The sequence below is a fragment of the Hipposideros armiger genome, unplaced genomic scaffold (genome assembly GCF_001890085.2).
Source record: "Hipposideros armiger isolate ML-2016 unplaced genomic scaffold, ASM189008v1 scaffold_69, whole genome shotgun sequence".
In the NCBI taxonomy this organism is placed as follows: Eukaryota; Metazoa; Chordata; class Mammalia; order Chiroptera; family Hipposideridae; genus Hipposideros; species Hipposideros armiger.
The window spans coordinates 2,896,377-2,908,575 of NW_017731419.1; the positions used below are offsets into that span (position 1 = coordinate 2,896,377).

Consider the following 12,199-nt stretch of genomic DNA (forward strand, 5'->3'; position numbering starts at 1 on the left):
GCTGTTGCTCAGAGCTCAAACTCTTGAGCGAGCTCTTAACCAACTGAGCCACTCGGCTGGCCCTAAGTCATGGCTCTTGCATCACGACAATGCACCTGCTCCCACGGCACTGTCTGTGAGGGAGTTTTTAGCTAGTAAACAACTATTTTGGAACACTCTCCCTACTCGCCTGATATGGCCCCCGATGACTTCTTTCTTTACCTGAAGATAAAGGAAATATTGAAAGGAAGACATTTTGATGACATTCAGGACCCCAAGGGTAATACAATGATAGCTCTGATGGCCATTCCAGAAAAAGACTTTCAAAATTGCTTTGAAGGGTGGACTAGGAGTTAGCATCGGTGCATAGCTTCCCAAGGGGAGTACTTTGAAGGTGATAGTGATATTCAATAATGGGGTATGTAGCACTTTTTCTAGGATTAGATCACGAACTTAATTGTCAGACTTCGTATGTTTTCCAATTAGTGTTTTGGATTTCTTTGGATAAATAGGAATTGCTGGGTCATAAGGTAGTTGTATTTTTTTTTTTAAGATTTTATTGGGGAATTGGGGGAGGGGAACAGACAAGTTGCTGTCCTTTTGTTCTTCAGTCTAATTGTGGAGGACGTCACTTCACTGGCCCATGTTGATACTATCATTGCACTCTTCCCGGGTGAGGCAGTCGCTCGCTGGCCATTGGACAGCCGCTCATGGCCGCTCACGCTGGCTGTCGGCTGCTCATGGTAGCTTACGGCAGCCCACTGCAGCCTACGCCGTCACCAGCAACTCACAGCAGCCCAGCTCCAGGTCGAGCTATTGTTCACCATCTTAGCTGTAGAGGGCAGCATCATTGGCCCGAATGTGTGATCCGAACCTGGGCCCTGCTGCTCAGAGCTGGCGTCCCAAGCCCCCTTTTTTGGGAGGTGGGGGGGGAAGGGGAACAGACAAGTTGCTGTCGTTTTGTTCTTCAGTGTAGTTGTGGAGGATGTCGCTTTACTGGCCCAAGTTGGCACCATCATTGCGCTCTTCCTGGGCGAGGCACATCAGTCGTCGGCTTCTGGACGGCTGCTCACGCTGGCTGCTGGCTATATACGGTAGCCCATGGCAACCCACTTCCATAGGGGCTGTAGCCTACGCTGATGGCGACTCACAGCAGCCCAGCTCCAGGTTGAGCTGTTGTTCAGCATCTTAGCTGTAGAGGGCAGTGTCACTGGCCCTCATATGTGGGATCCGAACCGGGGCCCTCTGGCATCCCAAGCCACCTCTTAACCAATGCGTCACTCGGCCGTCCCCCGTCCTCTACCCATTTTTTAATTGGACTGTTTGTTTTTTTGGTATTAAGTTGTATGAGTCCCTTATATATTTTGGATATTAACCTCTTACTGAATGTATCATTGGAGAATATCTTCTCCCATTCAGTAGCATGTCTTTTCATTTTGTTGATTGGTTTCCTTTGCTGTGCAAAAACTTTTTAGTTTGATGTAGTCCCATTTATTTATTTTTTCGTTGTTTTCCTTTACCGAGAAGACATACCCCAAAAAATAATGCTAAGAGTGATGTCAAAGAGGGCCAGCCGAGTGGGTCAGTTGGTTAAGAGTTGGCTTAAGAGCACGGGCTCTAAGCAGCAGGGCCGCTGGTTCGGTTCCCACATGGGCCAGTGACACTGCGCCTGAGCTAAGCTGCCAACAAGTGGCAGGATAGCTCAGCTGATGTAACAACAAGATTGTCTGTTTGATGGTGGGCTATGCCCACCCGCAACTAAGATTGAATTTGGCACCTTTAGTTGCGCTGCCGCCTGGATAACTCAGCCGATAGAGTGTGCACTCTTAACAAGGCTGCTGGTTTGACCCCTGCATGGCATGGTGGCTACGCCCACCTGCAACTAAGATTGAACACAGCATTTGAGTTTAGATGCCATGAGCTGCCTACTGGAAGCCAGATGGCGACTGGCACCCTCCACAACGAAGATTGAAGAACACCAACTTGGCTGGTCCCCTTCTCCAACACTGTTCCCCTCCCCCAATTCCCTAATTTAAAAAAAAAAAACCTTAAAAAAAAAATGAGTGTTGTCAAAGAGGTTACTGCCTGTTTTCTTTTAGGACTTTTTGTGGTTTCAGGTCTTAAGTCTTTAATTCGTTTTGAGTTTATTTTTTTTATATGGTGTAAGAAAGTGATCCAGTTTCATTTTTTATGCACGTATCTGTCCTGTTTTCTCAACACTATTTATTGAAGAGACTGATTCACCCCATTGTGTATTCTTGCCTTCTTTGTTGTAGATGAATTGACTATATAGGTGTGGGTTTATTTCTGAGCTCTCTATTCTGTTCCAATGATCTCTGTGTCTGTTTTTATGCCATTACCATGCTGTTTTGATTACTGTAGCTTTATAGTAGTTTGATATAAGGTAGTGTGATACTTCCAACTTTGTTCTTCTTTCTCAATGTTGCTTTGGCAATTTGGTGTCTCTTGTTCAGTCCTTGACTACTCTTTACATTTCATTTCATTTAATTTTTTGGGGGGGGGGGCCTTGACTACTTTTAATAGGTGTAATGTTAGGCATATAGATTGTCTCTTTTCCATAAGTGATGATTTAAGTGTGTTCTTAAACAGGCGAGTCCCTGAATCTTTACAATTTATTTTTAGGGTTTTTGGAGTATGAAATAACACTTCATTTATGTCATTTTTGGCACAGCAGGGGGAGAGTAGTCTCTTTTATGCTCTGGTGCTGAATAAGACTTGATTGAGTAATTAGAAGGGAAAAACAAGTATTGACCTAGCACACTTAAAATTCATTTTGTTTGGGCAGACATCATCCTTACCACCAGGGCTATTAAGTAGTCAGTCACCATGGTACTTTATAGTAGTGCCAGGGTCAGGAAGGTGATTTTGAAATGCTTTCCTTTCAAGCAACCTAGGTGTCTGTGAGTAGATGAGTGGATAAAGAAGTGGTGCATGCATACAATGAAACATTACTCAGCCATAACAGCGAATGATCTGCAGCAACATGGATGAGCCTAGAGGATACTATGCTGAGTGAGATAAGTCCGACAGAGAAAGACAAATACCATATGATTTCACCTATATGTGGAATCTAAAGAACAAAATAAACAAACTCATAGAGAACGTTCTGATTGATGGTGCCATTTGCGGGGAGGGGGAGGGATTAAGGGATTACAAATTGGTAGTTACAAAATAGTCATGGGGATGTGTAAAATATAGCATAGAGAATATAGTCAATAGTATTGTAATAACTGTGGTATCAGATGCGTACTAAATTTTACTGGGGTGATTACTTCGTAAGTTACATGAACGTCTAATCACTGTTGTACACCTGAAACTAATATAATATGTCAACTATAATTTAAAAATAAAAAATAATTTTAAAACATTTTTTGCCGTAAAAATATTCTTTCCATTTTCCTTATTTCTGGTGTCTCTACTCTCAGAAACCATCAGTAAGTTTAGCTCTGTTCAGAATTTCCAGTCTTTCGGAAATCTAAAATATTAAACTATTATGTAGCAGTACTGGCCTTAAAGTAAGTCACTTTGATGTGGTAAAATTATATATTTATATATGGGCTATTTGGTATAACCATTGATTATAATATAATATTGTAAGCAATCGTAATACATGTTCTGTTATATTCTAACATGATTTATGCAACATCTTTGTCATGAATAAAATCTCTGATTATAACATTGCTTCTGTGTAATCACATGGTCTCTACCAGTCCTGTTTAAAGCAGTTTCTAGATATGTGGCAAAATTCTAAAATAAGGGTCTTCACTAAAGAACACTCATTAAAAGTTCAGAAGTGCTTGAATTTCAAATTAGCCTGATCTGTGAAGGCCTGGTATTTGTAGAACTTATACAGTTTGTTTACCCTCTATGTAAATTGGCACTAAAATCTTACTTTTTTGGGGGGTTAAGATTTTATTGGGGAATTGGGGGAGGGGAACAGTGTTGGGGAATTGGGGAGGGGGACCAGCCAAGTTGTTGTTCTTCAATCTTCGTTGTGGAAGGCGCCAGTCGCCATCTGGCTTCCTGTCGGCAGCTCATGGCCTCTAAACTCAAGGTGTTGTTTTCAGTCTTAGTTGCGGGTCGGCTTAGCCCCCATCCCATGCTGGAGTCGAACCAGCAGCATTGTTGTTAAGAGCGCATGCTCTATCCACTGAGCCATCTGGGTGGCAGCTCAGCTCAAGGTGCCAAATTCAATCTTAGATGCTGGTGGGCGTAACCCACCATTGAACAGGCATACTTGTTGTTATACCAGCTGAGCCATCCTGCCACCTGTTGGCAGCTCAGCGACAGCTCAGCTCAGGTGCGGCATCACTGGCCCATATGGGAATTGAACTGGCGGCCCTGTTGCTCAGACCTCGTGCTCTTAAGCCAACTCTTAACCAACAGAGCCACTCAACCAGCCTTGGGTTTTTTTTTTTTTTTTTTATGTAGAGTGTTATTTGAAATAATTTCCTTTGTGTTCCACTGACAAAATAACCATTTCTTGTTTGTTTCAACAGAATCTTCCACAATCTGTAATTGAAAATGTTGGCGGAAAAATTTTTACATTTGGATCTTACAGATTAGGAGTACACACAAAGGGTAAATATTGTTTTCATTATTTTGGGAAAGAATATGTTTTTATTTCTTAAAAGTTACAATAACATATCCATCTCAATTACTTGTGGTGTATCATAAAGCTTAAGTTTGCATTAAAGAGAGTACTTCAGGGAACCTAAATTAGGTAAGAAGAAAGAAATAAAATCATGCCTTCTGTACCTGAACTGTCCAATGCAATATCAACTAAAATGTCAAATTCAATTTCTCAGTGTAAGTAGCCACATAGGGTAGTGGCTACCACATTGGAAAGTGCAAATATAGAACATTTTTCCCATTGGAGAATTCTTTTGAACAATGCTGTTCCTTATGTCATTTCCTCTACCTGAAGAATATCTATCATGGTGGAAATCAGAACACATGTGAATTTAACTTTTTCAGAAAGCCTATGTATTTTCTTTTACCCATGCTCTTATTATAGTTGTAAAATATAGTTAAGCAAAAAACAAACAAAAAAAGTGCATATCTGCAGCCATTGACAATCACTTGTCAGTATTTTCTTATTTATGCTTGTAGTTTTTTTCTTCTCTGCAAATAAATACAAAAATGTTATGGCAGAGCATTTATTGAGCTTTTTCTTCTTACTGAGCATGGAGCTAATACATTTTTAATCTTCATTATTTTATTTATTTCTCATTACTCTTATTCTCATGTAATATATAGGAGTATGAGACTTAAAGAAGCAATAAAGCAGGAACAATTTCTCCCAACCATCTCTTGGCAGAACTGGGGTTCTAACTTGGGGATTCTGAGGCTGTACTTTTCAACCATTAACCACTGGCCCCTATGTTGAAAGTTTCTGCCAGTATATACATTTCTGTGTTCTGGTACCTTCCTTCTCCCCATCTCCCACTATGTACCAATAGTAGTGTACTGTCTGTTCTTCTGCTTCATGAATATGCTAAATATACAGCCTTCATAGCAGTGCCTCAGCTATTGAGTCTTTTAGGAAAATGTCTATGCTGACTTGATTCCATGTTGATCTCTCCTTTCTATGATCCCAGTTACTGATTTTAATTATCTTTATTGTGTTTTCCCTATGTACTCGGTGCTGGCCTCTTATCAAGCACTAAATTAGTAACAAATACCTTACCATGGGTTTTCCTCATTGGATACCAGTGGTCCTTTTTGAAGTTTATTCTCTTGGTCTCATTGGGGGCCAGATAGGAGCCTATAAAGCACCAGTCACATAATGTATAGAAGAAAACTGTTTCTTTGTTTCACTAATGAACATGGCTGTGACTAATGACATCAGGATGTTAGGTCTGTTCTTAAATAATCCCCTCTTCACTGTAAAAGTCCTGTCTGAGTCACCTTGCTTTCACTCCCAGGTCACCTGGGCCACTGCAGCTAGAAGATGCTGCAGAAAAAAGATACAGCCCATTAATTAGGATGATGTTATTCCTATGCTGACTGATAATTTTTTTAAGGGGAAGGAGGGTGCATTTTTAGATGCTCACCAGTATAATGTTAACTAATTCTCAACGACAAATGTTGCAATAAGATACAAAATAATTTTCTAATAGTAATTAATGGTTGATGGGCTTGATTTTTTTTTTTAAGGTGCTGATATTGATGCCTTGTGTGTTGCACCAAGACATGTTGACCGCAGTGACTTTTTCACCTCCTTCTATGATAAGTTGAAATTACAGGAAGAAGTAAAAGACTTAAGAGTGCGTACATGTTTGGGGTGGAAGGGAAGGAGTTACAAAAATTAGATAATTAGTTAACTATAAAAATTAGTTAATTGAGTGACTTTTATGGCTGTCATTTATTGAAGTCTTGAAATTTGCCGAACCCTTTTAAGTGCTTATCGTGTATGCTTTCATTTTGTTCTTTACAAGCCTACAATCATAAATCTCGTCTCGTGGACAGAGTAGGAAATGAGACAGACAAAATATTATGCCGTTTGACTGTGATCACATATCTCAGTGTCGGAAATCAAGGGTTTGATCTTAGGTTTGTCTGATTCCAGAGCCTACTGCGCTAAAGCTGCTTGTTGAGAACTAGTCTGTGTCAGGCATGACACTAAATTGCCTTTAAACAATTTCAAGTATTGCATTCATTTAAAGTACTAAAACTAGTGGTTGCATTCACTTGAAAGTACTAAAACTAGTATAGGTCTGATATGTAGCTTCAGAGACACTGAACTTGTTTGATTTTCTTACAGGCTGTTGAAGAGGCATTTGTGCCAGTTATCAAACTGTGTTTTGATGGGATAGAGGTAAGGCGTAATTCAGATAGACAGTTTTTGCTATGTGTAATTTTGATAAATGTAGGTTAAAAACGTTTATTTTGGGCCGAGTGGCTCAGTTGGTTAAGAGCTTGCTCAAGAGTTTGAGCTCTGAGCAACAGCGGTTCGAGTCCGGCCCGAGCTGAGCTGCCGCTGAGCTGCCAACAGGTGGCAGGATGGCTCAGCTTAAAACAAAACATTTATTTTTGAAGTTCTATAATTAGTGAGTTGGTGTGATATTAATAAGAATTCAGTTTTTTAATGGAAGTGACTGCCTATTCTTTGTAGAATACCATTTTTAGTCTTTTAAAGGAGTGTAGTGAAATTAAGAGCTAGAATAATAGAAGTAATGAAACAGTGACAATGAAATGCTGCTACAAAACAGTTTACTTGATAGTTTTTCCATATGCAAATTTTGTATGCTTCTAGTCTTCTAGTCAAATTTTGTAGCTTACGCTGGCTGCTGGCTACACACAGTAGCCCATGGCAACCCACCACAGCAGTGGCTGCAGCCTACGCCGTCGCCTGCGAGTCACGGTAGCCCAGCTCCAGGTTGAGCTGTTGTTCAGCATCCCAGCCGTAGAGGGCAGTGTCACTGGCCCTCATATGTGGGATCCGAACCGGGGCCCTCTGGTGTCCCAAGCCAGTTCTTAACCATCGCGGAAGGCCTGTTTCTGCACACACCTTACTGGTTTCATTTAAATGATCAGGCCAACTTTGTGAGTATTTAAAATACCTAAATATAGGAATACAAAGGACTTGACTACTTTAAAAACAAAATAAAACAGGAGAAAATGACCAAATGTATTATGTATGTACATATAGGGCCCCACAGAATATGGGGCCCCTAGGACAGATCAGGCAGTTATGGCTTATATGCCATATTCTTTTTAAAATTTTCTAAAATTGATTTTTCGATTACAGTTGACATGCAGTATATTAATTTCAGTTGTACAACATAGTGATTAGACATTTATATACCTTATGAAGTGATCACCCTGATAAGCCTAGCACCCACCTGACATCATACATAGTTATTGCAATATTATTGACTGTATTCTCTATGTTGTACTTCACATTCTCATGACTGTTTTTTGTTGTTTTGTTTGTTTGTTTGTTTTTTAGCTGAGCCATCCTGCCTTCTGTTGGCAGCTCAGCGGCAGCTCAGCTTGGGCTGGACTCAAACTACTGTTGCTCAGAGCTCAAACCCTTGAGCGAGCTCTTAACCAACTGAGCCACTCGGCCGGCCCCTCTCATGACTGTTTTTATAACTGGCAATTTGTACTTAGTAATCCCTTTCACCCTTTTCACCCCATCTCCCCAACCCCCCACCCATCTGGCGACCATCAGTTCTGTGTATCTATGAGTTTCTGTTTTTATTTGTTCATTTATTTTGTTTTTTTAAATTCCACATATAAGTGAAATCATATGGTATTTTTTTTCTCTGATTTTTTTCACTAGCGTAATATCCTCTAGGTCCACCCATGTTGTCACAAATGGCAAGATTTCATTCTTTTTTGTGGCCGCGTAGTATTCCATTGTATATATGTAACACATCTTCTTTATCCAATCGCCTGTTGATGGGTACCTGGGTTGCTTCCATAACTTAGCTATTGTAAATAATGCTGCAATGAAAATAGGTCTGACAATTAAGTTCGTGAACTTGTTGCAGTGACGTTGCTAACCTTTGTTGATATCAGAGGGATTATTCATGATGAATGTGTACCAACTAGACAAACAGTGAACCAAATTTACTATCTGGAAGTGCTGAAAAGGCTGCATGAAAAAGTTAGACCAGAAATTTTCTCCAACAAGTCATAGCTATTTTTTTTTTTTAAAGCTAAGCCATCCTGCNCTGTGGAGGGCAGTGTCACTGGCCCTCATATGTGGGATCCGAACCGGGGCCCTCTGGCATCCCAAGCCAGCTCTTAACCACCGTGCCACTCGCCCGGCCCGGGAATGTCTTTTCATTTCAACATTTTGTGAAGTAATTTTATCCTTTTGGGGGTTTTTTTGGTTTTTTTTTTTTTTTTTTTTGAGCCATCCTGCCACTTGTTGGCAGCTCAGCGGCTACTCAGCGGCTGCTCAGCTCGGGCCGGGAATTGAGCCAGTGACCCTGTTGCTCAGAGCTTGCACTCTTGAGCGAGCTCTTAACCAAGTGAGCCACTTGGCCGGCCCCATTTTACCCTTTTTTTAAATGCCTGTGTTACTAAGTTGCTTTTTCAGTTACCTGTTTTTGTGAGCATATTATAATCTTTATTTCTGTCTAAATTGGGACTTTGGAATCTGTTTCATTGGAAAACAGGCTACACAAGTATTTATTTGCATAAGTGTGTAGTTTTTTTCTATCCTGTAGGCACATGTGAATGATTCTTTACAATAAGCTCTTAAAATACTTGTTTCTAAAGAGATCGTATAAATGCTTGTTTCTAGCAGCATTCAAAGTTTTGAAAGCATGAAATCATACCCTCAGGAGTAATTACCAAATCTGTGTTAAGTTTCTTTGCACTCCTACCTTTCCTTGAAAAAAGAAAAAAACAGTTGTCACTTGTATTTTACAGAGGGTGCCCAAAAAAATGCATACACATTTTTAAAATGGAAAACTATTAAAATTGTAATAATATATACCGATAACAAAAGATGAGTACAAGTCACGTTTGACTTCTGCAGTTACAAGAGGTGCTCAGAGTGGTTACCATCAGCGTCCAATCACTTCTGATTATAGTGAAGTACTGCTTGAGCAACGCTGACCAAAATGTCTACTTGTATACATTCTTTTGGCACCTCCAGCATAAGCTTTCAGAATTAGCCAGTGTTTGTTTTTGTTTTCTTAGTCAAAACTAAGTTAGAGAAACATTTTTGGTTTTATATAGCTGGAAAGTTGAACAGGTAATTTTAAGTAACCCAGTATAAATTTAGCAAACTTGGTAAATCTAATATGCATTTAATAAACTTAGTAAATCAAACTTAGTTATTATGATTAAAACGACAAGTAGGCATTTATACAAGTTCTGTTTCAGATTACCATGTTTTAACATCTGATTAGAATATCGATGGTATCAATTAATAGTGTTTGGGTTGTTGGCATTGTCGTGTTCATTATTGATGAGAAGATCCTGGCTTTAAGGAGTATGAAGTGTTTTGTTTTTTAAAGAAATGCCTTGAAAATAGTTCAGCAGATATGGAATGTTAAGTTTTGTTTTTGTTTTAGATTGATATTTTATTTGCAAGATTAGCACTGCAGACTATTCCAGAAGATTTGGACTTACGAGACGACAGTCTGCTTAAAAATTTAGATATAAGATGCATAAGAAGTCTTAACGGTATGTCAAAACCTACTTCCTTTTGCATAGTGGCAGTTTCTGTCAAATATGAAATAGTTTAAACTCATGTTTTATAATGAAACTTTTTATAGCCATATTGTTTATCCATAGTCAAATAAAATGTGCTTTACTTAATAGTTAGACTGTAGAGGGATATCTGGTAATTTAGTTTACTCATTGATATCTTGCACTTTTTTTTCCCCTTCTATTTCCTGGGACATTTAAAGACTGTGACATTACTCTGTTGCTACTCATTTATGTTTCACTACATAACCCTAATTAATTTTCATCCTAATATCCTTTGTAAATCCTTTGTAATGTTATCAACTATTGTGTTTAAAAGGATTGTCGTTGAACACTTTTGTATTAGCATTGCTTGGTACCATGGTCTTGAAGAACAGTTTTTGGAAATTTAAGTGGATCAAATCCAGTATATCTGGACTGGAAGAAATTTTAATTACGGGTTGAAAGTTTGAGATTAGGCAGATTACAGTTCAGATTCTTTGGGTTAAGGTAGTGCTTGTGATAGGAGATGAAAGTTTTAGATTTTTTATTTGCCTCTTTATTGAATTAACATTATTGAGTCTACCAAATAAGTTTTTATTTAATTTGACATCAATCTCAGAAAATTTAAAAGATATATTATTAAATTTTTGATGATTTAATTTTCTGTTTTTTCACTCCTATTAATCAGGTTGCAGGGTAACCGATGAAATTTTACACCTAGTACCAAACATTGACAACTTCAGGTTAACTCTGAGAGCTATCAAACTGTGGGCCAAACGTGAGTTCAGAATTTGTTGGCTAGCTTATTAAAAATATTTAAACTATTGTTCAACACTAACTTCTGTTTTTGCTTTTCCCTTATCAACAGGCCACAACATCTATTCCAATATATTAGGTTTCCTCGGTGGTGTTTCCTGGGCTATGCTAGTAGCAAGAACTTGCCAGCTTTATCCAAATGCAATAGCATCAACTCTTGTACATAAATTTTTCTTGGTATTTTCTAAATGGTATGTGTTTAGATTATATTAAAATAAAATTGATTGTAGACACTGAAGTTTAGTCTTATTTCTATGACATTTCTGCAGCTGGTTTCAGATTCAAATTTTAATTCATGATGTAACCATCTAGGTAGTCTTGGGGGGAGATCATGTTATATATAAAATGGCAAACTTAATTTCATTTCCATTCCTTTTCCCTAGCTTTCCCAGGATAGTAAGGCAGTTGCTATTTGTACTTTCTTGTGTAAATTTACCCTCTAAATAAACCCTTAATTTTAGCTGTAATGTCTGCTAAAATCCAATGAATTGATGTCACTTTGGATAAATTTATATATACAGCCTTTTACTCTTTGAATTCTTCTAAATCTGTAGGCCATTAGTTTCTAGTGATTGTTTTTTGCTTTCAGCCGCCCATTTATCTTTGGTAAAATATTAAGATGTATATAACAAGCTTTTAGGAATAACTAAGTTCTTGAATAAAGGCAATTGATCATTCCTTTCAGATTAGTCATTAACCCTAGAGAGATTTTTTTTTAATTCCCTCATTTTAGCATGTTCACATTTGTCAACCATTATTTCTTTTAACAAAAGTAAGATTAAAAGGTTATTGCCATTTTATATTAGTTGCTTTAGCCCAAAGGCTTAGGATTCTCAGTTTTAATCAAATTGATTTTAGAGATTTGTCTTCCCTACACAATTTCTGCCAACCCCTATGCCTCCTCCCTCTGAAAAAAGGAGTCTTTCTGCCTTATTATATAGAAAATCAGAGTTTTGGGATAGAGTTGATAATGTAGAAATGTGCCACACCTTTTAATACACATTCTGTTATTTATGGATTTGCTAGTACTTAATTGTATATAATCAGGTTTGATGAGAGTGACTAAAGAATGTTAGAATTTCTCTTAGTGCCACACATACATAGCAAATAATATTTTAAGAAGTTAACCTTGATATTAAGGATGGTAAATGTTTTCCAGTTTTTAATCTCTTCCATGAAGGACTGAAATAGCTAACTCATAGGGTGCATCTTGAAAATATGTGTT

At 38.3% G+C, this 12,199-nt stretch overlaps 1 protein-coding gene across 6 annotated transcripts in view; it reads left to right on the forward strand.

Annotated features, from left to right (window-relative positions):
* The window catches only part of PAPOLA (poly(A) polymerase alpha), a 64,186-nt gene that overhangs the window by 20,751 nt on the left and 31,236 nt on the right, over positions 1 to 12,199 (forward strand). For all 6 annotated transcript variants that reach the window (XM_019642463.1, XM_019642464.1, XM_019642461.1 and 3 more), the window contains exons 4-9: positions 4,500 to 4,581; positions 6,160 to 6,269; positions 6,767 to 6,820; positions 10,041 to 10,152; positions 10,847 to 10,936; positions 11,027 to 11,165. In XM_019642463.1, coding sequence (XP_019498008.1) covers positions 4,500 to 4,581; positions 6,160 to 6,269; positions 6,767 to 6,820; positions 10,041 to 10,152; positions 10,847 to 10,936; positions 11,027 to 11,165 — 587 coding nt within the window. The remainder of the gene's footprint in view (positions 1 to 4,499; positions 4,582 to 6,159; positions 6,270 to 6,766; positions 6,821 to 10,040; positions 10,153 to 10,846; positions 10,937 to 11,026; positions 11,166 to 12,199) is intronic.